The 27,886-nt window shown below is 44.4% G+C and overlaps 3 protein-coding genes and 1 pseudogene across 5 annotated transcripts in view; all 4 read right to left on the minus strand.

Moving 5' to 3' along the window:
• LOC116958797 (uncharacterized) overlaps positions 1-24,405 on the minus strand; it is a 64,855-nt gene extending 40,450 nt beyond the window's left edge. For all 3 annotated transcript variants that reach the window (XM_076057650.1, XM_076057651.1, XM_076057649.1), the window contains exons 1-3: positions 24,170-24,405; positions 3,706-3,943; positions 2,620-2,754 (exon numbers count right to left, since the gene is read on the minus strand). In XM_076057650.1, coding sequence (XP_075913765.1) covers positions 2,620-2,754; positions 3,706-3,714 — 144 coding nt within the window. In that variant the 5' untranslated portion in view covers positions 3,715-3,943; positions 24,170-24,405. The remainder of the gene's footprint in view (positions 1-2,619; positions 2,755-3,705; positions 3,944-24,169) is intronic.
• On the minus strand, positions 10,362-18,422 carry LOC142907819 (uncharacterized). Its single transcript, XM_076057633.1, has 5 exons — positions 17,268-18,422; positions 17,004-17,084; positions 16,848-16,889; positions 15,027-15,374; positions 10,362-14,990 (listed from the first exon to the last, which is right to left on the minus strand). The coding sequence occupies exons 1-5, from the start codon at positions 18,156-18,158 to the stop codon at positions 13,920-13,922; spliced, it is 2,433 nt and encodes an 810-aa protein (XP_075913748.1). The 5' UTR covers positions 18,159-18,422; the 3' UTR covers positions 10,362-13,919.
• LOC142907820 (uncharacterized) lies at positions 18,479-20,954 on the minus strand. The gene is made up of 2 exons (XM_076057634.1): positions 18,574-20,954; positions 18,479-18,534 (listed from the first exon to the last, which is right to left on the minus strand). Exon 1 carries the CDS (start codon positions 20,952-20,954, stop codon positions 18,618-18,620), a length of 2,337 nt encoding a protein of 778 aa, XP_075913749.1. The 3' UTR covers positions 18,479-18,534; positions 18,574-18,617.
• Positions 20,920-21,693, minus strand: LOC142907832 (uncharacterized; annotated as a pseudogene).
• Positions 24,406-27,886: the final 3,481 nt, after the last annotated feature.

A 27,886-nucleotide genomic window follows, 5' to 3' on the forward strand; every position in this document is an offset into this window, starting at 1 on the left:
GTATAATGTATAGTGTATAATGTATAGTGTATAATGTATAATATATAATGTAGTATATAATGTAGTAGTGTATAATGTATAGTGTATATAATGTATAAAATACAATGTAGTGTATAATGTATAGTAGTGTACAATGTATAGTGTATAATATATAATGTAGTATATAATGTATAGTAGTGTGTAGTGTGTATAATGTATAATATATAATGTAGTGTATAATGTATAGTAGTGTATAATGTATAGTGTATAATATACAATGTAGTATATAATGTATAATATATAATGTAGTATAAATTGTATAGTAGTGTGTAGTGTGTATAATGTATAATATATAATGTAGTATATAATGTATAGTAGTGTATAATGTATAGTAGTGTGCAGTGTGTATAATGTATAGTGTATAATGTATAATATATAGTGTAGTATATAATGTAGTGTAGTGTGCAGTGTATAATATACAATGTAGTATATAATGTATAATATATAATGTAGTATATAATGTATAGTAGTGTGTAGTGTATAGTGTGCATAATGTATAGTGTATAATGTATAATGTAGTGTATAATGTATAGTAGTGTGTAGTGTATATAATGTATAATATATAATGTAGTATATAATATATAATGTAGTATATAATGTATAGTAGTGTATAATGTATAGTGTATAATGTATAGTGTAGTATATAATGTATAATATATAATGTAGTGTATAATGTATAGTAGTGTGTAGTGTATATAATGTATAATGTAGTATATAATGTATAGTAGTGTGTAGTGTATATAATGTATAGAATATAATGTAGTATATAATGTATAGTAGTGTGTAGTGTATATAATGTAGTATATAATGTATAGTAGTGTGTAGTGTATATAGTATATAATGTAGTGTATAATGTATAGTAGTGTATAATGTATAGTAGTGTGCAGTGTATATAATGTATAATGTAGTATATAATGTATAATATATAATGTATAATATATCATGTAGTGTATAATGTATAGTAGTGTATAATGTATAGTGTATAATATACAATGTAGTATATAATGTATAGTATATAATGTAGTATATAATGTATAGTAGTGTGCAGTGTGTATAATGTAGTATATAATGTAGTGTATAATGTATAGTAGTGTATAATGTATAGTGTATAGTATATAATGTAGTATATAATGTATAGTATATAGTGTAGTATATAATGTAGTATATAATGTATAGTATATAATGTAGTATATAATGTAGTATATAATGTATAGTAGTGTGCAGTGTGTATAATGTAGTATATAATGTAGTGTATAATGTATAGTAGTGTATAATGTATAGTAGTGTGCAGTGTATATAATGTATAATGTAGTATATAATGTATAATATACAATGTAGTGTATAATGTATAGTGTATAATATACAATGTAGTATATAATGTAGTATATAATGTATAGTATATAATGTAGTATATAATGTATAGTATATAATGTAGTATATAATGTATAGTATATAGTGTAGTATATAATGTATAGTAGTGTGCAGTGTATATAATGTATAATGTAGTATATAATGTATAATATATAATATATAATGTAGTGTATAATGTATAGTAGTGTATAATGTATAATATACAATGTAGTATATAATGTATAATATATAACATAGTATATAATGTAGTATATAATGTATAGTATATAATGTAGTATATAATGTATAGTAGTGTGCAGTGTGTATAATGTAGTATATAATGTAGTGTATAAAGTATAGTAGTGTATAATGTATAGTGTATAGTATATGATGTAGTATATAATGTATAGTATATAGTGTAGTATATAATGTAGTGTATAGTGTATAGTAGTGTGTAGTGTATATAATGTATAGTATATAATGTAGTGTATAGTAGTGTGTAGTGTATATAATATATAATGTATAATATATAATGTAGTGTATAGTGTATAATGTAGTATATAATGTATAATATCTAATGTATAATATATAATGTAGTGTATAGTGTATAGTATATAATGTAGTATATAATGTATAATATCTAATGTATAATATATAATGTAGTGTATAATGTATAGTAGTGTGTAGTGTATATAATGTATAATATATAATGTAGTATATAATGTATAATATATAATGTAGTATATAATGTATAGTAGTGTGTAGTGTATATAATGTATAATATATAATGTGTAATATATAATGTGTAATATATAATGTACAGTATGTAGTGTAGTATATAATGTAGTGTATAATGTATAGTAGTGTACAATGTATAGTGTATAATATATAATGTAGTATATAATGTATAGTAGTGTGTAGTGTATATAATGTATAATATATAATGTGTAATATATAATGTGTAATATATAATGTACAGTATGTAGTGTAGTATATAATGTAGTGTATAGTAGTGTGTAGTGTATATAATATATAGTGTATAATAAATAATGTAGTGTATAGTGTATAGTAGTGTGTAGTGTATAGTGTGTATAATGTATAGTGTATAGTATATAATGTAGTGTATAGTAGTGTGTAGTGTATATAATATATAATGTGTAATATATAATGTACAGTATGTAGTGTAGTATATAATGTAGTGTATAGTGTATAGTGCAGTGTGCAGTGTGCCTGTTCGTAGAGGAAGTAGGTGGCCCCAGGGCCCGTGAGCTCCGAGCCGGCGAGCGTCTGGTCGGTGGCTGCACAGTCCGAGGGGCAGCTGCCAAACGCCGTGACAAACGCAGGGTCCAGGGAGCTCACGCCGGGCTGCCGGGGGGGCGGGGGGAGGGGCGGGGGAGGCAGGGGCGGGGGGGGCGGGGTCAAGGGTCGGCCGAAGGGTCTCACCGGGGACACGGAGGCCGCGTCGCAGAGCCTGGCGGAGGCAGTGGTGGTGGTGGTCGTGGTGGTGGTGATGATGATGGTGGTGGTGGTGATGGTGGTGGTGGTGGTGATGGTGGTGGTGGTGGTGATGGTGGTGGTGGTGGTGATGGTGGTGGTGGTGGTGATGGTGGTGGTGATGGTGGTGATGGTGGTGATGGTGGTGGTGGTGGTGATGGTGGTGGTGGTGGTGATGGTGGTGGTGATGGTGGTGATGGTGGTGATGGTGGTGATGGTGGTGGTGGTCGTGGTGGTGGTGATGATGATGGTGGTGGTGGTGATGGTGGTGGTGGTGGTGATGGTGGTGGTGGTGGTGATGGTGGTGATGGTGGTGGTGGTGATGGTGGTGGTGATGGCGGTGATGGCGGTGATGGTGGTGGTGGTCGTGGTGGTGGTCGTGGTGGTGGTCGTGGTGGTCGTGGTGGTGGTGGTGGTGATGGTGGTGGTGATGATGGTGGTCGTAGTGGTGGTCGTGATGATGATGGTGGTGGTGTTGGTGGTGATGATGGTGGTGATGATGGTGGTCGTGGTGGTGATGGTGGTGGTCGTGGTCGTGATGATGATGGTGGTCGTGGTGGTGATGGTGGTGGTCGTGGTGGTGGTGATGGTGGTGGTGGTCGTGGTGGTGGTGGTCGTGGTGGCCTTGATGGTGGTCGTGATGGTGATAGAATATCGTTATCGTCATCAATGTCACACAAGTCTAGCAAGTTGGCAGTCGATACCACATTGGCAAGTGGGTTCAAATTGAGTTACAAGATTTGAGGACACAACAACAACAACAACGACGACAGACAGAATAGTGAGTTCAATGAAAAGCGCAGCCGTGTGAACCTTTTCTACCTGAGGCATCGTCGGGGCTCGGAGTCTTGCCCCCTCGCCCCTCGCTCGTCGCTCCTGCTGCTGCTCCCGCTGTCTGTTTTCCAAGTCCAGCTTCTCCGACGGCAGCCGATGGGTGTCACAGTGTGGCAGGGGGGGGTGGTGGTGGTGGTGGTGATGATGGTGATGGTGGTGATGGTGGTGATGATGGTGTAGGGGGGAGGGTGCCCACAGAGGGGAGGGGACACCGGTGGAAGGCGACCTGCGAGAGAGGAGATTGAAGAGCGGAGATGAGGTCGCCGTCAGCCAGGGTCCATTCACTGCTGGATTAAGGCCTCCTCCAGCCTACACCATCAACACCGTCAGCCAGGCTCTATCCACTGCTGGATTAAGGCCTCCTCCAGCCTACACCATCAACACTAACATCACCGTCAGCCAGGGTCCATCCACTGCTGGATTAAGGCCTAGGCCATCAACGCCAAAGTCGCCGTCAGCCAGGGTCTATCCACTGCTGGATTAAGGCCTCCTCCAGCCTAGGCCATCAACACCAACGTCACCGTCAGCCAGGGTCCATCCACTGCTGGATTAAGGCCTAGGCCATCAACGCCAAAGTCGCCGTCAGCCAGGGTCTATCCACTGCTGGATTAAGGCCTCCTCCAGCCTAGGCCATCAGCACCAACGTCACCGTCAGCCAGGGTCTATCCACTGCTGGATTAAGGCCTAGACCATCAACACCAACATCACCGTCAGCCAGGGTCCATCCACTGCTGGATTAAGGCCTAGGCCATCAACGCCAAAGTCGCCGTCAGCCAGGGTCTATCCCCTGCTGGATTAAGGCCTCCTCGAGCCTACACCATCAACACCAACGTCAGCCAGGGTCCATCCACTGCTGGATTAAGGCCTAGGCCATCAACACCAACGTCACCGTCAGCCAGGGTCTATCCACTGCTCACCACCAACCCTAACATCACCACCACCATCACCTCCATCACCACCATCCCTAAACATCACCACCACCATCACCTCCATCACCACCCTCACCACCATCCCTAATATCACCACCACCATCACCACCCTCACCACCATCCCCTATCACCATCACCACCCTCACCACCATCCCTAACATCACCACCATCACCTCCATCACCACCCTCACCACCATCCCTATCACCATCACCACCCTCACCACCATCCCTATCACCATCACCACGCTCACCACTATCCCTATCACCATCACCACCATCGCTTATCACCATCACCACCCTCACCACCATCCCTATCACCATCACCACCACCATCACCTCCATCACCACCCTTACCACCATCCCTATCACCATCACCACCCTCACCACCATCGCTTATCGCCCAACATCCCCTTCACCATCGAGTTTCTGGCTGCAAGTTGCAGATGCCTCAAGAGATATTGTTGCTATTGCAACACAGCGTTTAAAACATTACATTTACTTGACGTGAAGAAGCTTGTGTGACTGCAGGAATCCATACTCTTTGATTATTTCGGTAAAGTCACGTGGGTAGAACCACTCACCACTCCTCACCACCATCACCACGCTCACCACCATCACTCACCACCATCCGCTACCACCACTCACCACCGCTTAACACCATCACCACGCTCACCACCATCCCTAACATCACCACCACCATCACCACCCTCACCACCATCCCCTATCACCATCACCACCCTCACCACTATCCCTAACATCACCACCACCATCACCTCCATCACCACCATCCCTAACATCACCACCACCATCACCTCCATCACCACCATCCCTAACATCACCACCATCACCTCCATCACCACCCTCACCACCATCCCTATCACCATCACCACCCTCACCACCATCGCTTATCACCATCACCACCCTCACCACCATCCCTATCACCATCACCACCACCTCCATCACCACCCTCACCACCATCGCTTATCACCCTCACCACCATCCCTATCACCATCACCACCACCACCACCCTTACCACCATCCCTAACTTCACCACCACCACCATCATCACCATCACCACCCTCACCACCATCCCCTATCACCATCACCACCCTCACCACCATCCCTAACATCACCACCATCATCACCTCCATCACCACCCTCACCACCATCCCTATCACCATCACCACCCTCACCACCATCGCTTATCACCATCACCACCCTTACCACCATCCCTATCACCATCACCACCACCATCACCTCCATCACCACCCTTACCACCATCCCTATCACCATCACTACCCTCACCACCCTCACCACCATCGCTTATCGCCCAACATCCCCTTCACCACCGAGTTTCTGGCTGCAAGTTGCAGATGCCTCAAGAGATATTGTTGCTATTGCAACACAGCGTTTAAAACATTACATTTACTTGATGTGAAGAAGCTTGTGTGACTGCAGGCATCCATACTCTTTGATCATTTCGGTAAAGTCACGTGGGTAGAACCACTCACCACTCCTCACCACCATCACCACGCTCACCACCATCACTCACCACCCCTCACCTCCATCACCACGCTCACCACCATCACTCACCACCATCCCCTATCACCACCACCACCACTCACCACAGCTTAGCACCACCATCACTCACCACCATCCTCTATCACCACCACCACTCACTACCGCTTACCTCCATCACCACGCTCACCACCATCACTCACCACCATCCCCTATCACTCACCACCACTCACCACCATCACTACCCTCACCACCATCCCTAACATCACCACCACCACTCGCCATGCCTCACCTCCCTCACCACCATCCCTAACATCACCACCACCATCACCTCCATCACCACCCTCACCACTCACCACCATCACCACCATCCCTAACATCACCACCATCACCTCCATCACCACCCTCACCACCATCCCTAACATCACCACCACCATCACCTCCATCACTACCCTCACCACCATCCCCTATCACCATCACCTCCATCACCACCCTCACCACCATCCCTATCACCATCACCACCCTCACCACCATCGCTTATCACCATCACCACCCTCACCACTATCCCTATCACCATCACCACCACCATCACCTCCATCACCACCCTCACCACCATCCCTATCACCATCACCACCCTTACCACCCTCACCACCATCCCCTATCACCATCACCACCCTCACCACCATCGCTTATCGCCCAACATCCCCTTCACCACCGAGTTTCTGGCTGCAAGTTGCAGATGCCTCAAGAGATATTGTTGCTATTGCAACACAGCGTTTAAAACATTACATTTACTTGACGTGAAGAAGCTTGTGTGACTGCAGGCATCCATACTCTTTGATTATTTCGGTAAAGTCACGTGGGTAGAACCACTCACCACTCCTCACCACCATCACTCACCACCACCACTCACCACCGCTTAGCACCATCACCACGCTCACCACCATCACCTATCACCACCACCACTCACCACAGCTTAGCACCATCACCACGCTCACCACCACCATCACTCACCACCATCCTCTATCACCACCACCACCACCACTCACTACCGCTTACCTCCATCACCACGCTCACCACCATCACTCACCACCATCCCCTATCACTCACCACCACTCACCACCATCCCTACCATCACCACCACCACCACTCACCACCATCACCACCATCCCCTATCACCATCACCACCACCATCATCTCCATCACCACCCTCACCACCATCCCCTATCACCATCACCTCCATCACCACCCTCACCACCATCCCTAACATCACCACCACCATCACCTCCATCACCACCCTCACCACCATCACCTCCATCACCACCCTCACCACCATCCCTAACATCACCACCACCATCACCACCCTCACCACCATCCCTAACATCACCACCACCACCACTCACCACCACCACTCACCACCGCTCACCTCCATCACTCACCACCCTCACCACCATCACCACCCTCACCACCATCCCTAACATCACCACCATCCCTAACATCATCACCACCATCACCTCCATCACCACCCTCACCACCATCACCACCCTCACCACCATCCCTAACATCACCACCACCATCACCTCCATCACAACCCTCACCACCATCCCTAACATCACCACCATCCCTAACATCACCACCACCATCACCACCCTCACCACCATCCCTAACATCACCACCACCACCACTCACCACCACCGCTCACCTCCATCACTCACCACCATCACCGCCATCCCTAACATCATATTGTGGTTTAATCAAGACAAGGTTCCTCGTAAAAGGTGTCAGTTCGGTGTTTAAACATCTCAACACAGCTGTGTTTTGTCGGCAGAAAAAAATGGGGAAACCTCATAACATTAAATCCCCTTAAGAGTTTAAAGAATGCGGGAGCGATTTTTATTTATATAGCGGGGAGGGGAGGGAGGGGGTCGTGTTTACATGGGGGGTGGGGGCCCGCGAGCCGCGCTGCTATTGGTCGGCGCCCCCTCCCCACGTGACCCGATCCCGGGCTCACGTGGCGAGGAACGTCAACACGGGCGGGGGGGGGGCGGGGCCAAGGGAGGGTTGATGGGGCGGGGCCAGGGGCGATGGGGCGGGTCGATAGGGCGGGGCCAGGAGCGATGGGGCGGGGCCAGAGGGCGATGGGGCGGGGCCAGGGGGCGATGGGGCGGGGCCAGGGGGCGATGGGGCGGGGCCAGGAGGCCTTTAGAATCACAGCAACGACAAGAGACGTGAACAAATATAAACTAAAGTAAACAAATATAAACAAATATAAACTAAAGTAAACAAATATAAACTAAAGTAAACAAATATAAACAAATATAAACTAAAGTAAACAAATATAAACTAATATAAACAAATATAAACTAAAGTAAACAAAGATAAACAAATATAAACTAAAGTAAACAAATATAAACTAAAGTAAACAAATATAAACAAATATAAACTAAAGTAAACAAATATAAACTAATATAAACAAATATAAACTAAAGTAAACAAAGATAAACAAATATAAACTAAAGTAAACAAATATAAACAAATATAAACTAAAGTAAACAAATATAAACTAAAGTAAACAAATATAAACAAATATAAACTAATATAAACAAATATAAACTAAAGTAAACAAATATAAACTAAAGTAAACAAATATAAACAAATATAAACTAAAGTAAACAAATATAAACTAATATAAACAAATATAAACTAAAGTAAACAAATATAAACAAATATAAACTAAAGTAAACAAATATAAACTAAAGTAAACAAATATAAACAAATATAAACTAAAGTAAACAAATATAAACAAATATAAACTAAAGTAAACTAATATAAACAAATATAAACTAATATAAACAAATATAAACTAAAGTAAACAAATATAAACAAATATAAACTAAAGTAAACAAATATAAACAAATATAAACTAAAGTAAACAAATATAAACTAAAGTAAACAAATATAAACTAAACAAATATAAACAAATATAAACTATATTTTATTATTTTATAGTTTCCCTTCAACGTGACTTTACCGAAAGAGCTAGGAATTATAAGTTAACATTGACATAAGTTAATTTTAATAACGTATAGTCAATTTTGATTTAAAGCTTTCATGACTGCAGGGATTCATATTCTTGGTTCTTTCGGTAAAGTCACCACCACGTAGAAGGGAAACAATAAAATAATAAAAAATATAAAACAATACAATTCTCACGACGTTAAGACTGCAACACAAGAAGCAATCATCATCAGGTGTGAAAACCACAACAATAAATTTTGAAAAAACTCACCCACTCACTCACCCACCCACTCACTCACCCACTCACTCACTCACCCACCCACCCACTCTCACTCACTCACCCACCCACCCACTCTCACTCACTCACCCACCCACCCACTCTCACTCACTCACCCACCCACCCACTCACCCACCCACCCACCCACTCACCCACCCACCCACCCACTCACCCACCCACCCACCCACTCACCCACCCACCCACCCACTCACCCACCCACCCACCCACTCACCCACCCACTCACCCACCCACCCACCCACTCACCCACCCACCCACCCACTCACCCACCCACTCACCCACCCACTCACCCACCCACCCACCCACTCACCCACCCACCCACCCACTCACCCACCCACCCACCCACTCACCCACCCACCCACCCACCCACTCACCCACCCACCCACCCACCCACCCACTCACCCACCCACCCACCCACTCACCCACCCACCCACCCACTCACCCACTCACCCACCCACCCACTCACCCACCCACCCACTCACCCACCCACCCACCCACTCACCCACCCACCCACTCACCCACCCACTCACCCACCCACCCACCCACCCACCCACTCACCCACCCACTCACCCACCCACTCACCCACCCACTCACCCACTCACCCACCCACCCACTCACCCACCCACCCACTCACCCACCCACCCACCCACTCACCCACCCACCCACTCACCCACCCACCCACTCACCCACCCACCCACCCACTCACCCACCCACCCACTCACCCACCCACCCACTCACCCACCCACCCACTCACCTACTCACTCCCCCACCCACCCACCTACTCACCCACCCACTCACCCACCCACTCACCACCCACTCACCCACCCACTCACCCACCCACTACTCACCCACCCACTACTCACCCACCCACTCACACACCCACTCACCACCCACTCACTCTCTGATGATGATGATTGCTTGGGGTTGCAGTCGAAACGTCGTGAGAAGTTTATTGTTTAATATTTTTTTTATATTTTATTATTTCCCTTCTACGTGGTGACTTTCCCACCAACAGCCTCATCATACAAACCAACAAAATCATTTCTGATTCAACCGCATTAATTGATCAAACCAAACAGTTCTCGTTGAAACCTTCTGCTGCCAGGCCACCAATAATATACGGCTTACCAAAAAATACATAAAGTAGATACACCCCTTCGTCCCACCGTCTCTACTATCAACTCCCCCACCTACAAACTGGCTCGTTTTTTTCCGTCTGAAATCCTGCGTCCTTTCACTGGAAAAACCACCTCTGCGGTACAAAATTCTACTCACCTGGTATCGACAATCAAGGGTATTTCCCTGTCCCCAGACGACCTGCTTGTTAGTTTTGATGTAGTTTCCTTATTCACCAAAGGTCCTGTACCTGACACCATCGCAATCATTGAAGACTTGGTTCATCAAGGACTAAACACTGAGGTACCCCCCCTGGTGAGACACTGTTTAACCAATACATACTTCACTTGGAATGGAACTTTCTACAAACAAACTGAGGGCACCCCAATGGGCTCCCCCCTATCTCCGGTTGTAGCCAACGTTTTCATGGAGAAATTTGAGACTGACGCCATCCAGACTGCCACTCTGCGCCCGACCTTATGGAAGAGGTACGTGGATGACACTTTTGTCATCTGGCCACATGGCCGGCCTGCTCTAGACCAATTCCTCGACCACATCAATACCATACACCCAGCCATCGGATTTACCATGGAAGTCGAAAAATATGGCAAGCTACCCTTTTTTGGATGTCCTAATAAAAAAGAGACCTGATGGTTCAATGAGCCACTCTCTAGAGAAAAGCTACCCATACGGATGCTTACCTGAAACCGGATTCCCACCACCATCCATCCCAGAAGAATTCCCTCATCAAGACTCTGCACCATAGAGCCCAATGCATATCCGACCAGGAACACATAGCCAGTGAACTCAAGCACGTACACCAAGCTCTTAAGGCTAATGGTTACTCCGACTATACAATCCGCAAAGCTATCACTCCAACCATGAAGGAGGACCCTCTTGAGGAGCCTTTCAAAACCATCACTTTACCCTACATTGCGGGGATCACAAAAAAGATCTCCAAAATCTTGAATAAACACAAGATCCAGGTCCGATTCAACACATTACATAAAATCCGTGATCTCTTTCCGTCTGTAAAAGATGTGATTCCGGACATACAGTACCCTGGTGTCTACAAACTAAGTTGCCTCTGTGGTAGGAGTTACATTGGAGAAACCAAACGACATGTCTCGGACCGCATTCGTGAACACAAAGCAGACCTGAAACACGGTAGGACCAACACCTCTGCCGTGGCAGATCACTGTTATAATTCAGTAGGCTCACGTGACATTGACTTCTCCAAGACAGAGGTTATCTGCAAGCCACCTGGCTACCATGAGAGATCCGTTCACGAGGCTATCCACATATACAAACACAGCGACAATTTCAACCGAGAAGATGAATTCTGGCTTAGCAATCATTGTAAGGATTTGATAAACCATTTCGGGTCCTAACTGATCGTTCACGCTTACAGCTACCATGAGAGATTCGTTCATGAGGCAATCCACATATACAAGCACGGAGACAATTTCAACCGAGAAGATGGATTCTGGCTTAGCAATCATTGGAAGGATTTGATAAACCATTTTGGGTCTTAATTGATTGTTCACGCTTACGGCTACCATGAGAGATTCGTTCACGAGGCTATCCACATATACAAACACAGCGACAATTTCAACCGAGAAGATGTATTCTGGCTTAGCAATCATTGGAAGGATTTGATAAACCATTTTGGGTCTTAATTGATTGTTCACGCTTACGGCTACCATGAGAGATTCGTTCATGAGGCTATCCACATATACAAACACAGCGACAATTTCAACCGAGAAGATGGATTCTGGCTTAACAATCATTGGAAGGATTTGATAAACCATTTCGGGTCTTAATTGATTGTTCACGCTTACGGTGGCTTTCAGACCGCATACATTAATTTTTCGTCTCCCCCCCTCCTCTTTTCCGAACATAGATGGACTCGTCCATCTGAACAAATTGCCAAATCGCTCTCCGTGGTGCTAACGTTAAAAAAGCGCCACTTTTTTAAAATGTTCTTGTTGTGGTTTTCACACCTGATGATGATTGCTTGTGTTGCAGTCAAAACGTCGTGAGAATTTTATAGTTTTATATTTTTATTATTTTATTGTTTCTCTTCTACGTGACTTTACCGAAAGAACCAAGAATGTAACACATAGCAAGTTAATATGAACTTATAAGTTCACATATAGTAAGTAAATATTAACACATGTTAATATTAACTTACATGTTAATATTAACAATATAATAAGTTAATATTAACATTTAATAAGTTGTATTAACTTATAGTAAGTTAATATAACTTATAGTAAGTTAATATTAACGTATAAGAACAAATATTAACGTATAAGTTAATATTAACGTATAATAAGAACAAATATTAACGTATAAGAAGAAATGCTAACGTTTAATAAGTAAATATTAACGTATAAGCACAAATGTTTACATATTCCGGGTTCTTTCGGTAAAGTCACGTAGAAGGGAAACAAATAATAAAAATATAAAACATTAATAAATAAAATATTGTTTCATTATTTTATTGTTTCCCTTCTACGTGGTGGTGACTTTATCGAAAGAAACAAGAATAATAATTTTATTGTTTTACAATAATTTTATTGTTTTATATTTTTATTATTTTATTGTTTCCCTTCTACGTGGTGACTTTACCGAAATAACCAAGACTAATAATTTTATTGTTTTATATTTTTATTATTTTATTGTTTCCCTTCTACGTGGCGGTGACTTTACTGAAATAACCAAGAATATGAATCCCTGCAGTCACGAACGCTTTAAATCTAAACAAATATTTACTTACAATAACCACACACATTTACTTACAATAACCACAAATATTTACTTACAATAACCACTCACATTTACTTGCAATAACCACTCACATTTACTTACAATAACCACTCACATTTACTTACAATAACCACAAATATTTACTTACAATAACCACTCACATTTACTTACAATAACCACAAACATTTACTTACAATAACCACAAATATTTACTTACAATAACCACTCACATTTACTTACAATAACCACTCACATTTACTTACAATAACCACAAATATTTACTTACAATAACCACTCACATTTACTTACAATAACCACTCACATTTACTTACAATAACCACAAATATTTACTTACAATAACCACGAATATTTACTTACAATAACCACAAACATTTACTTACAATAACCACAAATATTTACTTACAATAACCACACACATTTACTTACAATAACCACAAACATTTACTTACAATAACCACTCACATTTACTTACAATAACCACAAATATTTATTTACAATAACCACAAATATTTACTTACAATAACCACAAATATTTACTTACAATAACCTGCTACCTCGCTTATAAACAACAACAAACTGTTGTAGCTGTTACCTCGCTTATAAACAACAACAACAACACTGCTGTAGCTGTTACCTCGCTTATAAACAACAACAACAACAGTGCTGTAGCTGTTACCTCGCTTATAAACAACAACAACAATGTTGTAGCTGCTACCTCGCTTATAAACAACAACAACAATGTTGTAGCTGTTACCTCGCTTATAAACAACAACAACAATGTTGTAGCTGTTACCTCGCTTATAAACAACAACAACAACAACACTGCTGTAGCTGTTACCACGCTTATAAACAACAACAACAATGTTGTAGCTGTTACATCGCTTATAAACAACAACAACAACAATGTTGTAGCTGTTACCTCGCTTATAAACAACAACAACAATGTTGTAGCTGTTACCTCGCTTATAAACAACAACAACAATGTTGTAGCTGTCACCTCGCTTATAAACAACAACAACAATGTTGTAGCTGTTACCTCGCTTATAAACAACAACAATGTTGTAGCTGTTACCTCGCTTATAAACAACAACAACAACAATGTTGTAGCTGTTACCTCGCTTATAAACAACAACAACAATGTTGTAGCTGTTACCTCGCTTAAAAACAACAACACTGCTGTAGCTGTTACCTCGCTTATAAACAACAACAACAATGTTGTAGCTGTTACCTCGCTTATAAACAACAACAACAATGTTGTAGCTGTTACCTCGCTTATAAACAACAACAGTGTTGTAGCTGTTACCTCGCTTATAAACAACAACAACAATGTTGTAGCTGTTACCTCGCTTATAAACAACAATGTTGTAGCTGTTACCTCGCTTATAAACAACAACAATGTTGTAGCTGTTACCTCGCTTATAAACAACAACAATGTTGTAGCTGTTACCTCGCTTATAAACAACAACAATGTTGTAGCTGTTACCTCGCTTATAAACAACAACAACAACAACTGTTGTAGCTGTTACCTCGCTTATAAACAACAACAATGTTGTAGCTGTTACCTCGCTTATAAACAACAACAACAACAATGTTGTAGCTGTTACCTCGCTTATAAACAACAACAATGCTGTAGCTGTTACCTCGCTTATAAACAACAACAACAATGTTGTAGCTGTTACCTCGCTTATAAACAACAACAATGTTGTAGCTGTTACCTCGCTTATAAACAACAACAACAATGTTGGAGCTGTTACCTCGCTTATAAACAACAAAACAACAATGTTGTAGCTGTTACCTCGCTTATAAACAACAACAACAACAGTGTTGTAGCTGTTACCTCGCTTACAAACAACAACAACAATGTTGTAGCTGTTACCTCGCTTATAAACAACAACAATGTTGTAGCTGTTACCTTGCTTATAAACAACAACAACAACAATGTTGTAGCTGTTACCTCGCTTATAAACAACAACAACACAATGCTGTAGCTGTTACCTCGCTTATAAACAACAACAATGTTGTAGCTGTTACCTCGCTTATAAACAACAACAATGTTGTAGCTAAATTTTGATTTAAAGCTTTCGTGACTGCAGTAATTCATATTCTTAGTTTTTTCGGTAAAGTCACGTTGAAGAGAAACAACAAAATAACAAAATATATATAAAACAATAAAAAATATATATTTTGTTATTTTGTTGTTTCTCTTCAACGTGACTTTACCGAAAAAACTAAGAATATAAATGTTGTAGCTGTTACCTCGCTTATAAACAACAACAACAATGTTGTAGCTGTTATCTCGCTTATAAACAACAACAACAATGTTGTAGCTGTTACCTCGCTTATAAACAACAACAACAACAACAACGTTGTAGCTGTTACCTCGCTTATAAACAACAACAACAACAATGTTGTAGCTGTTACCTCGCTTATAAACAACAACAACAACAATGTTGTAGCTGTTACCTCGCTTATAAACAACAACAACAACAATGTTGTAGCTGTTACCTCGCTTATAAACAACAACAACAACAGTGTTGTAGCTGTTACCTCGCTTATAAACAACAACAACAACAGTGTTGTAGCTGTTACCTCGCTTATAAACAACAACAATGTTGTAGCTGTTACCTCGCTTATAAACAACAACAACAACAATGTTGTAGCTGTTACCTCGCTTATAAACAACAACAACAATGTTGTAGCTGTTACCTCGCTTATAAACAACAACAATGTTGTAGCTGTTACCTCGCTTATAAACAACAACAACAACAACAATGTTGTAGCTGTTACCTCGCTTATAAACAACAACAACAATGTTGTAGCTGTTACCTCGCTTATAAACAACAACAACAATGTTGTAGCTGTTACCTCGCTTATAAACAACAACAACAGTGTTGTAGCTGTTACCTCGCTTATAAACAACAACAACTTGTAGCTGTTACCTCGCTTATAAACAACAACAACAACAGTGTTGTAGCTGTTACCTCGCTTATAAACAACAACAACAATGTTGTAGCTGTTACCTCGCTTATAAACAACAACAATGTTGTAGCTGTTACCTCGCTTATAAACAACAATGTTGTAGCTGTTACCTCGCTTATAAACAACAACAATGTTGTAGCTGTTACCTCGCTTATAAACAACAACAACAATGTTGGAGCTGTTACCTCGCTTATAAACAACAACAATGTTGTAGCTGTTACCTCGCTTATAAACAACAACAACAATGTTGTAGCTGTTACCTCGCTTATAAACAACAACAACAATGTTGTAGCTGTTACCTCGCTTATAAACAACAACAACAATGTTGTAGCTGTTACCTCGCTTATAAACAACAACAACAATGTTGTAGCTGTTACCTCGCTTATAAACAACAACAATGTTGTAGCTGTTACCTCGCTTATAAACAACAACAATGTTGTAGCTGTTACCTCGCTTATAAACAACAATGTTGTAGCTGTTACCTCGCTTATAAACAACAACAACAACAATGTTGTAGCTGTTACCTAGCTTATAAACAACAACAACAGTGTTGTAGCTGTTACTTCGCTTATAAACAACAACAATGCTGTAGCTGTTACCTCGCTTATAAACAACAACAACAGTGTTGTAGCTGTTACCTCGCTTATAAACAACAACAACAATGTTGTAGCTGTTACCTCGCTTATAAACAACAACAACAACAATGTTGTAGCTGTTACCTCGCTTATAAACAACAACAACAATGTTGTAGCTGTTACCTCGCTTATAAACAACAATGTTGTAGCTGTTACCTCGCTTATAAACAACAATGTTGTAGCTGTTACCTCGCTTATAAACAACAACAACAATGTTGTAGCTGTTACCTCGCTTATAAACAACAACAACAATGTTGTAGCTGTTACCTCGCTTATAAACAACAACAATGTTGTAGCTGTTACCTCGCTTATAAACAACAACAACAATGTTGCAGCTGTTACCTCGCTTATAAACAACAACAACAACAACAATGTTGTAGCTGTTACCTCGCTTATAAACAACAATAACAAACTGCTGTAGCTGTTACCTCGCTTATAAACAACAACAACAACAACAATGTTGCAGCTGTTACCTCGCTTATAAACAACAACAATGTTGTAGCTGTTACCTCGCTTATAAACAACAACAACAGTGTTGTAGCTGTTACCTCGCTTATAAACAACAACAATGTTGTAGCTGTTACCTCGCTTATAAACAACAATGTTGTAGCTGTTACCTCGCTTATAAACAACAACAACAATGTTGTAGCTGTTACCTCGCTTATAAACAACAACAACAATGTTGTAGCTGTCACCTCGCTTATAAACAACAATGTTGTAGCTGTTACCTCGCTTATAAACAACAACAACAATGTTGTAGCTGTTACCTCGCTTATAAACAACAACAACAATGTTGTAGCTGTTACCTCGCTTATAAACAACAACAATGTTGTAGCTGTTACCTCGCTTATAAACAACAACAACAATGTTGTAGCTGTTACCTCGCTTATAAACAACAACAACAATGCTGTAGCTGTTACCTCGCTTATAAACAACAACAACAATGTTGTAGCTGTTACCTCGCTTATAAACAACAACAACAATGTTGTAGCTGTTACCTCGCTTATAAACAACAACAATGTTGTAGCTGTTACCTCGCTTATAAACAACAACAACAACTGTTGTAGCTGTTACCTCGCTTATAAACAACAACAATGTTGTAGCTGTTACCTCGCTTATAAACAACAACAACAATGTTGTAGCTGTTACCTCGCTCATAAACAACAACAACAATGTTGTAGCTGTTACCTCGCTTATAAACAACAACAACAATGTTGTAGCTGTTACCTCGCTTATAAACAACAACAATGCTGTAGCTGTTACCTCGCTTATAAACAACAACAATGTTGTAGCTGTTACCTCGCTTATAAACAACAACAACAATGTTGTAGCTGTTACCTCGCTTATAAACAACAACAACAATGTTGTAGCTGTTACCTCGCTTATAAACAACAACAACAGTGTTGTAGCTGTTACCTCGCTTATAAACAACAACAACAACTGTAGCTGTTACCTCGCTTATAAACAACAACAACAATGTTGTAGCTGTTACCTCGCTTATAAACAACAACAACAACAATGTTGTAGCTGTTACCTCGCTTATAAACAACAACAACAGTGTTGTAGCTGTTACCTCGCTTATAAACAACAACAACAATGTTGTAGCTGTTACCTCGCTTATAAACAACAACAACAAGCGGCCATGGCGTTAGGGGCAGCAGTGGTGGTTGTGGTTGTTGTTGCTTTGGTTGTTGTGGTGATTGTTGTTGTGGTAGTTGTGATTGTTGTGGTTGTTGTTGTGGTGATTGTTGTTGTTGTAGTTGTGATTGTTGTTGTGGTGATTGTTGTTGTGGTAGTTGTGATGGTTGTTTTGTTGTGGTTGTTGTAGTTGTGATTGTTGTTGTGGTGATTGTTGTTGTGGTTGTTGTGATTGTTGTTGTGGTAGTTGTGATTGTTGTTGTGGTAGTTGTGATTGTTGTTGTGGTTGTTGTGGTGATTGTTGTTGTGGTAGTTGTGATTGTTGTTGTGGTTGTGGTTGTTGTTTCTAAAACTCGAGCGGCATGAGAAGCTGAGCTGAGAGCATACAAAATGGCGCGGTGTTGGTTGATGGTGGTGGTGATGGTGGTGATGGTGATGATGGTGATGATGTTGATGGTGGTGATGATGGTGATGATGTTGATGGTGTTGGTGGTGATGGTTGTGTTGGTTGATTGTGGCGGTGATGATGGTGGCGGTGATGGTAGTGATGATGGTGGTCGTAGTGATGATGGTGGTGATGGTAGTGGTGATGATGGTGATGGCCGTGATGATGATGGTGAAGGTAGTGGTGATGACGGTGAAGGTAGTGATGATGGTGATGATGAAGGTAGTGATGATGGTGGTGATGACGGTGAAGGTAGTGATGATGGTGATGATGATGAAGGTAGTGATGATGGTGGTGATGACGGTGAAGGTAGTGATGATGAAGGTAGTGGTGAAGGTAGTGATGATGGTGAAGGTAGTGATGATGGTGAAGGTAGTGGTGATGGTGGTGAAGGTAGTGATGATGGTGAAGGTAGTGATGATGGTGAAGGTAGTGGTGATGGTGGTGAAGGTAGTGGTGATGGTGGTGAAGGTAGTGATGATGGTGAAGGTAGTGGTGATGGTGGTGAAGGTAGTGATGATGGTGAAGGTAGTGATGATGGTGGTGATGATGAAGGTCGTGATGGTGGTGAAAGTAGTGGTGATGATGGTGAAGGTAGTGATGATGATGGTGGTGATGATGAAGGTAGTGATGATGGTGGTGATGATGAAGGTAGTGATGATGGTGAAGGTAGTGGTGATGATGATGAAGGTAGTGATGATGGTGATGATGGTGAAGGTAGTGATGATGGTGGTGATGATGAAGGTAGTGATGATGGTGGTGATGATGAAGGTAGTGATGATGGTGAAGGTAGTGGTGATGATGATGAAGGTAGTGATGATGGTGATGATGGTGAAGGTAGTGGTGATGGTGAAGGTAGTGATGATGAAGGTAGTGATGATGGTGGTGATGATGAAGGTAGTGATGATGGTGGTGATGATGAAGGTAGTAGTGATGGTGATGATGATGAAGGTAGTGATGATGATGGTGATGATGGTGGTGAAAGTAGTGGTGATGATGGTGAAGGTAGTGATGATGAAGGCAGTGATGATGGTGGTGAAGGTAGTGATGATGGTGGTGAAGGTAGTGATGATGGTGGTGAAGGCAGTGGTGATGGTGGTGATGATGGTGATGATTGTGATGATTGTGATGATGGCGGTGATGATGGCGGTGATGATGGTGATGATTGTGATGATGGTGGTGATGATGGTGATGATTGTGATGATGGTGGTGATGATGGTGAAAGTAGTGATAGTGATGATTGTGATGATGGTGGTGAAAGTAGTGATGGTGATGATAGTAGTGATGGTTGTGATGATGGTGATGTCTTTACACCCCCCCACCGCTGTCCAACACTCAACTAGCCTCACACAACAACCACAACAACCACCCACCACAACCACAACCACCACAACAACCACCACCACAACAACCACCACAACAACCACCACCACAACAACCACCACAACAACAACAACCACCACAACAACAACCACCACAACAACCACCACAACCTCCCACCACAACAACAACCACCACCACAACCACCACCACAACAACCAGCACAACAACAACCACCACCACAACAACCAGCACAACAACAACCACCACCACAACAACCACCACAACAACCACCACCACAACAACCACCACAACAACAACAACCACCACAACAACAACCACCACAACAACCACCACAACCTCCCACCACAACAACAACCACCACCACAACCACCACCACAACAACCAGCACAACAACAACCACCACCACAACAACCAGCACAACAACAACCACCACCACAACAACCACCACAACAACCACCACCACAACAACCACCACCACAACAACCACCACCACAACAACCACAACCACCACCACGCCTGACGACCATTCGCGACTTTCCCCTCAGGAAGTGCAGCGACCACCCCCTCGCCTCGCTCCGCTGATGGTGGTGATGGTGGTGGTGATGGTGGTGATGGTGGTGATGGTGGTGGTGATGGTGGTGGTGGTGATGGTGGTGATGATGATGGTGGTGATGGTGGTGATGGTGGTGACGGTGGTGATGGTGGTGATGGTGGTGATGGTGGTGGTGATGGTGGTGATGGTGGTGGTGATGGTGGTGATGGTGGTGGTGATGGTGGTGGTGGTGATGGTGGTGGTGGTGATGATGATGGTGGTGATGGTGGTGATGGTGGTGGTGATGATGGTGGTGACGGTGGTGATGGTGGTGATGGTGGTGATGATGGTGGTGATGATGGTGATGGTAGTGGTGATGGTGGTGATGATGGTGATGGTAGTGGTGATGGTGGTGATGATGGTGGTCGTGATGGTGGTGGTGATGGTGTTGATGGTGGTGGTGATGGTGGTGGTGGTGATGGTGGTGATGGTAGTGGTGATGGTGGTGATGGTGGTGGTGATGGTGATGATGGTGATGATGGTGATGGTAGTGGTGATGGTGGTGATGGTGGTGGTGATGATGGTGATGATGGTGGTGGTGATGGTGTTGATGGTGGTGGTGATGGTGATGATGGTGGTGGTGATGGTGGTGGTGGTGATGGTAGTGGTGATGGTGGTGATGGTGGTGGTGATGATGGTGGTCGTGATGGTGGTGGTGATGGTGTTGATGGTGGTGGTGATGGTGATGATGGTGGTGGTGATGGTGGTGGTGGTGATGGTAGTGGTGATGGTGGTGATGGTGGTGGTGATGGTGATGATGGTGATGATGGTGATGATGGTGGTGGTGGTGATGGTGGTGGTGATGGTGGTGGTGGTGATGGTAGTGGTGATGGTGGTGATGGTGGTGGTGATGGTGATGATGGTGGTGGTGATGGTGGTGATGGTGATGATGGTGATGATGGTGGTGGTGGTGATGGTGGTGATGGTGATGATGGTGGTCGTGATGGTGGTGGTGATGGTGTTGATGGTGGTGGTGATGGTGATGATGGTGGTGGTGATGGTGGTGATGGTAGTGATGGTAGTGGTGGTGATGGTAGTGACGGTAGTGATGGTAGTGGTGGTGATGGTAGTGATGGTGATGATGGTGGTGGTAGTGATGGTAGTGATGGTGACGGTAGTAGTGATGGTTGATGATGATGGTAGTGATGATGGTAGTGATGGTTGTTGATGATGTTGGTGGTTGTAGTGATGATGGTGATGGTAGTAGTGATGGTTGATGATGATGTTGGTGGTAGTGATGGTTGTTGATGATGATGGAAGTGATGTTTGTTGATGGTTGTAGTGATGGTAGTGATAGTGATGGTAGTGATGACGGTGATGGTTGTTGATGATGGTAGCGATGGTGATGGTTGTTGATGTTGGTGGTAGTGATGGTGATGTTGGTGGTAGTGATAGTGATGGTAGTGATGATGGTTGTTGATGATGGTAGCGATGGTGATGGTTGTTGATGTTGGTGGTAGTGATGGTGATGTTGGTGGTAGTGATGGTTGTAGTGATGGTAGTGATAGTGATGGTAGTGATGATGGTTGATGATGTTGGTGGTAGTGATGGTCGTGATGGTTGTTGATGATAGTGGTGATGGTAGTGATGGTGGTGATGGTTGTTAATGATGGTAGTGATGGTTGTAGTGATGATGGTAGTGATGGTGATTGATGTTGTTGATGATTGTGTTGATGGTTGTGATGTTGGTGATGGTTGTTAATGATGGTGGTAGTGATGGTAGTGATAGTGATGGCAGTGATGGTGGTGATGGTTGTTGATGATGGTTGTTGTTGATGATTGTGTTGATGGTTGTGATGGTGGTGATGGTTGTTAATGATGGTGGTAGTGATGGTGGTGATAGTTGATGATGATTGTTGTTGATGATTGTGATGGTTGTGATGGTTGTTAATGATGGTGGTAGTGATGGTAGTGATAGTGATGGAAGTGATGGTGGTGATGGTTGTTGTTGATGATTGTGTTGATGGTTGTGATGGTGGTGATGGTTGTTAATGATGGTGGTAGTGATGGTGGTGATTGTTGTTGATGATGGTTGTGATGGTGGTGATGGTTGTTAATGATGGTGGTAGTGATGGTAGTGATAGTGATGGCAGTGATGGTGGTGATGGTTGTTGATGATAATGGTTGTTGATGATGATTGTATTGATGGTTGTGATGGTTGTTAATGATGGTGGTAGTGATAGTGATGGCAGTGATGGTGGTGATGGTTGTTGTTGATGGTTGTGATGGTTGTTAATGATGGTGGTAGTGATAGTGATGGTGGTGATGGTTGTTGTTGATGATTGTGTTGATGGTTGTGATGGTGGTGATGGTCGTTAATGATGGTGATAGTGATGGTAGTGATAGTGATGGCAGTGATGGTGGTGATGGTTGTTGTTGATGATTGTGTTGATGGTTGTGATGGTGGTGATGGTGGTAGTGATGGTAGTGATAGTGATGGTGGTGATGGTGGTTGTTGTTGATGGTTGTTGTTGATGGTTGTGTTGATGGTTGTGATGGTTGTTAATGATGGTGGTAGTGATAGTGATGGTAGTGATGGTTGTTAATGATGGTGGTAGTGATAGTGATGGTAGTGATGGTGGTGATGGTTGTTGATGATTGTATTGATGGTTGTGATGGTGGTGATGGTCGTTAATGATGGTGTTAGTGATGGTAGTGATAGTGATGGCAGTGATGGTGGTTGATGATGATGGTTGTTAATGATGGTGGTAGTGATGGTAGTGATGGTTGTTAATGATGGTGTTAGTGATGGTAGTGATAGTGATGGCAGTGATGGTGGTGATGGTTGTTAATGATGATGGTTGTGATGGTGGTGATGGTTGTTAATGATGGTGGTAGTGATGGTAGTGATAGTGATGGCGGTGATGGTTGTTGTTGATGATTGTGTTGATGGTTGTGATGGTGGTGATGGTTGTTAATGATGGTGGTAGTGATAGTGATGGTGGTGATGGTTGTGATGGTGGTGATGGTCGTTAATTATGGTGGTAGTGATGGCAGTGATGGTGGTGATGGTTGTTGTTGATGGTGGTGGTTGTTGTTGATGGTTGTTGTTGTTGATGGTTGTTGTTGTTGATGGTGGTTGTTGTTGTTGATGAAAGCGCCGCGTTCACCACCACCACCACCCACCCACACACCCCCCCTCTCTCTCACCTTGATCGCTTCGCGCTGGTGTCAAAAGCTCGGCGAGTTGAGTGAGGAGAAGATGATCGACGACAACAACAACAACAAACAAAACAGCGGCTTCCGTCTGCTCGTCCTTTGTTGTTGTTTATTTCTGTTTATTTCCCGCGCTTTTCACCAACCGCCATCGCCCGCTTCGCTCGTGAAGATGTTGCAGCGTGAGGGGATCGTCTCGTGCTGAGGGGCGGGGCCGTGTGTGTGGGGGGGGTGAGGGGCGGGGTTGTGGGGGGGGGGTGTGAGGGGCGGGGTTGTGGGGGGGGGTAGGGCGGGGTTGTGGGGGGTGAGGCGGGGTGAGATGGGGGGAGGGGGCGGGGTTGTGAGGGGGTGAGGGGCGGGGTTAAGGAGGCTGAGGGGCGGGGTTAGTGGGAAGGGGCCACATGTCACCCACCCCACATCTAATTAACATAATTTATATGACATGAATATTAAGTAGATTTTCGTCGGATCGCCCAATAGGATGGCGACATTCGGTCACGCGGCTTGGGAGAGCTCGCGCGCGTGATTTATAAATTTATTTTCGCCTCATGAATATTAAGTTTCCTTGAGAATTAAGGGGGCGGGGTTTATGCTAATGAGGGTCCTGGAGGAGGGGGGGGGTTGTGAGGGGCGGGGCCGTCTGGATGGTTCCAGCGAATCACGTGACGCCATCTTTGTTTACGTTTTTGATTCATTATTTTTATATTTTTTTTAGATTTTCCCCGTTGTTTAATTCAATTCCTTCTATTTCAACTTAACGTTATTATTTTTTTGCTCCTTTTGCATTCACCGTTATGAGCAAAATTCTCCCTTATTTTTTTTACGTTATTAAAATACCGTGTAACGATAATAAACGTTTTTTTTTAACCCCATGGCAATGTTATTTAGGATAATCAGTTTCAAAGACAACCTAGCCTGGCACAGCAGCACAACGCATGGCACCTACAGGGTCTGTCACGTGACCTCCTCCTCGTGCACCTAGCCTGGCACAGCAGTACAACGCATGGCACCTCCAGGGTCTGTCCCGTGACCTCCTCCTCCTGCACCTAGCCTGGCACAGCAGTACAACGCATGTCACCTACAGGGTCTGTCCCGTGACCTCCTCCTCATGCACCTAGCCTGGCACAGCAGTACAACCCATGTCACCTCCAGGGTCTGTCACGTGACCTCCTCGTGCACCTAGCCTGGCACAGCAGTACAACCCATGTCACCTCCAGGGTCTGTCCCGTGACCTCCTCATGCACCTAGCCTGGCACAGCAGTACAACGCATGTCACCTCCAGGGTCTGTCCCGTGACCTCCTCCTCATGCACCTAGCCTGGCACAGCAGTACAACCCACGTCACCTCCAGGGTCTGTCCCGTGACCTACTCCTCATGCACCTAGCCTGGTACAGCAGTACAACCCATGGCACCTGCAGGGTCTGTCACGTGACCTCCTCATGCACCTAGCCTGGCACAGCAGCACAACCCACGGCACCTCCAGGGTCTGTCCCGTGACCTCCTCCTCATGCACCTAGCCTGGCACAGCAGTACAACCCAGTGTGTGTGTGAGTGTGTGAGTAGGTGTGGGAGAAATTGTGTCTGTGTGAGATTGTGTGTGAGAGTGTGATAGTATGTGTTTGTGTGTGAGAGTGTGTGTCTGTGAGTGTGAGAGTGTGTGTAATAGTGTGTGTGAGTGAGAGTGTGTGTGAGTGAGAGTGTGTTTGAGTGAGTGTGTGAGTATGTTTGTATGTGTGAGAGTATGTGTGTATGTATGAGGAGTGTGTGTCTGTATGTTTGAGAGTGTGTGTGAGTCTGTGTGTGTGTGCGAGTCTGTGTATGTGAGTGTGAGTCTTGTGTAATAGTGTGTGTGAGTAAGAGTGTGTGAGTCTGTGTGTATGTGTGAGTCTGTGTGTATGTGTGAGAGACTGTGTGTATGTGTATGAGGCGTGTGTCTGTGTGTGTGATTCTGTGTGTCTGTGTGTGTGTCTGTGTGTGTGAGTCTGTGTGTGAGTCTGTGTGCCAGTCTGTATATGTGTGTGTGAGAGTGTGTGCGTGTATGTGTGTGTGTCTGTGTGTGTGTGAGGGTCTGTGTGAGAGTGGGGAGCGGTAGTGTGGTGGTTAGCGCTACGCTGCGCTATGAACCCGGCGACCTGGGTTCGATTCCCGCTCACGGCCAACACCGCCAGTGACGGGTTATCTGAACCGGTCCCGGGCCTCCCCTAGGTCGACTCAGCCTCAAATGAGTACCTGGTGCGGTGTGTAAACATCGCCACTGGGGAGACAAAGGCGGTCGGGCGTGGGGCTGGCCACCCACCCCCTCGTGTGCCGTGCCGGCCTTCATAGGCGCTGCTACTCGCACACAGCACTTGTCCCGACAGTCTGTTAAGGCTATATGGGGAATCTTTGTCTGTGTATGTGAGTCTGTGTGCGAGTCTGATGTGGTACAGGAGGACGTGGAGCTGAGTGGACTTGCCGATGACCGGTACCAGCGGTGTCAAGATCGGCCTCTGTGGAGGAGGCTCGTGAAGGACGCTACTGGGCAGTTGGAGGCAGTCGCCCTCCAACAACAACGGAGGGCGGAGGGGCGACGCTCAGAACAACGAGCGGAGCGCCGGGTGGCTAAAGCTAGGCAGGTTGGCACAGTAGGGGGCACAGGTGGTGCATCAGCCAGTCATCTCAGTCAGTCGACCCGTGGCACCTGGGTCTGCCCCGTGACCTCCTGGTACACCTAGCCTGGCACAGTAAGGAGCACAGGTGGTGCACCAGCCAGTCATCTCGGTCATCTCAGTCAGTCGACCCGTGGCACCTGCTGGGTCTGCCCCCGTGACCTCCTGGCCAGCGGGCGTTCGACACTTCACGTGGCCTGAAGGTGCACGTGGCCTGGCACAAGCGTCGTGGTGACGTCACCGCCACTTAGTGGCGAATGGCGGTTGTTGTTATTGTTGTTGTGTAAGAGAGTGTGTGTCTGTGTGTGTATGTGTGTATCTGTGTGTGTGCGCGAGTCTGACGCTTCACTTGGTAGCCTCAAGGTGCACCGGGCCTGGCACCGTTGTGACGTCACCGTCACTCATTGGCCAATTGGCCGCGTTCCCGCTAACTTCAATAGGCGCTCGCAAACAGCACTTGCCCCTCCAACCTACCAGAGGCTACACGGGGGGAGCTTTGCCTCTTTGTTATTGCGGACCGCGTTTAATTTATGCAGTGACGCGCAACGCGTGGGCGTGACCCCGGATGATGAAATGGGGGCGGGGCGGGATGCGCCCTCCGGTCACGTGGTTAGCGGGTGCCGTCCTCGCGTGACCCGCGCCAAGGTGGCGGGGGAGGGGCTAGTGGGGGAGAGAGGGGAGGGGCTAGGGGGGTGGAGGGGGGGGGGCTAGGGGGGTAAAGGAAGGGGGTGAAGGAGGGGGGAGGGGCTAGGGGGGTGAAGGAGAGGGGAGGGGCTAGTGGGGGAGAGAGGGGAGGGGCTAGGGGGGAGAAAGGAGAGGGGGGAGGGGTAAGGGAGTTGAAGGAGGGGGGAGGGGGTGAAGGAGGGGGGAGGGGCTAGGGGGGTGAAGGAGGGGGGAGGGGCTAGGGGGGTGAAGGAGGGGGGAGGGGTAAGGAGGGGGGGGTTCCCGTAGCTTCTGGAACCTGCGTGACATTCAGAGATCACCACCACCATCACCGTGGTCTATCTACTGCTGGATAGAGATCAATGTGGTGGTGATGATGGTGGTGGTGGTGATGGTGTCT

Source organism: Petromyzon marinus, chromosome 83 (assembly GCF_048934315.1).
Source record: "Petromyzon marinus isolate PM22_M1 ecotype Great Lakes invasive population chromosome 83, UKy_Petmar_22M1.pri1.0, whole genome shotgun sequence".
NCBI lineage: Eukaryota > Metazoa > Chordata > Hyperoartia > Petromyzontiformes > Petromyzontidae > Petromyzon > Petromyzon marinus.

Bases quoted from the DNA above. Each gene is read 5' to 3' on its own strand.
- LOC142907819 (XM_076057633.1), bottom strand. From the start codon at position 18,158: ATGAGCGAGGTAACAGCTACAACATTGTTGTTGTTGTTTATAAGCGAG. The intron at 17,085-17,267 runs GTAACAGCTACA...TTTATAAGCGAG, and splicing joins TGTTGTTGTTTATAAGCGAG to GTAACAGCTACAACATTGTT. The intron at 16,890-17,003 runs GTAACAGCTACA...TTTATAAGCTAG, and splicing joins TGTTGTTGTTTATAAGCGAG to GTAACAGCTACAACATTGTT.
- LOC142907820 (XM_076057634.1), bottom strand. From the start codon at position 20,954: ATGGTCGTCAGGCGTGGTGGTGGTTGTGGTTGTTGTGGTGGTGGTTGT.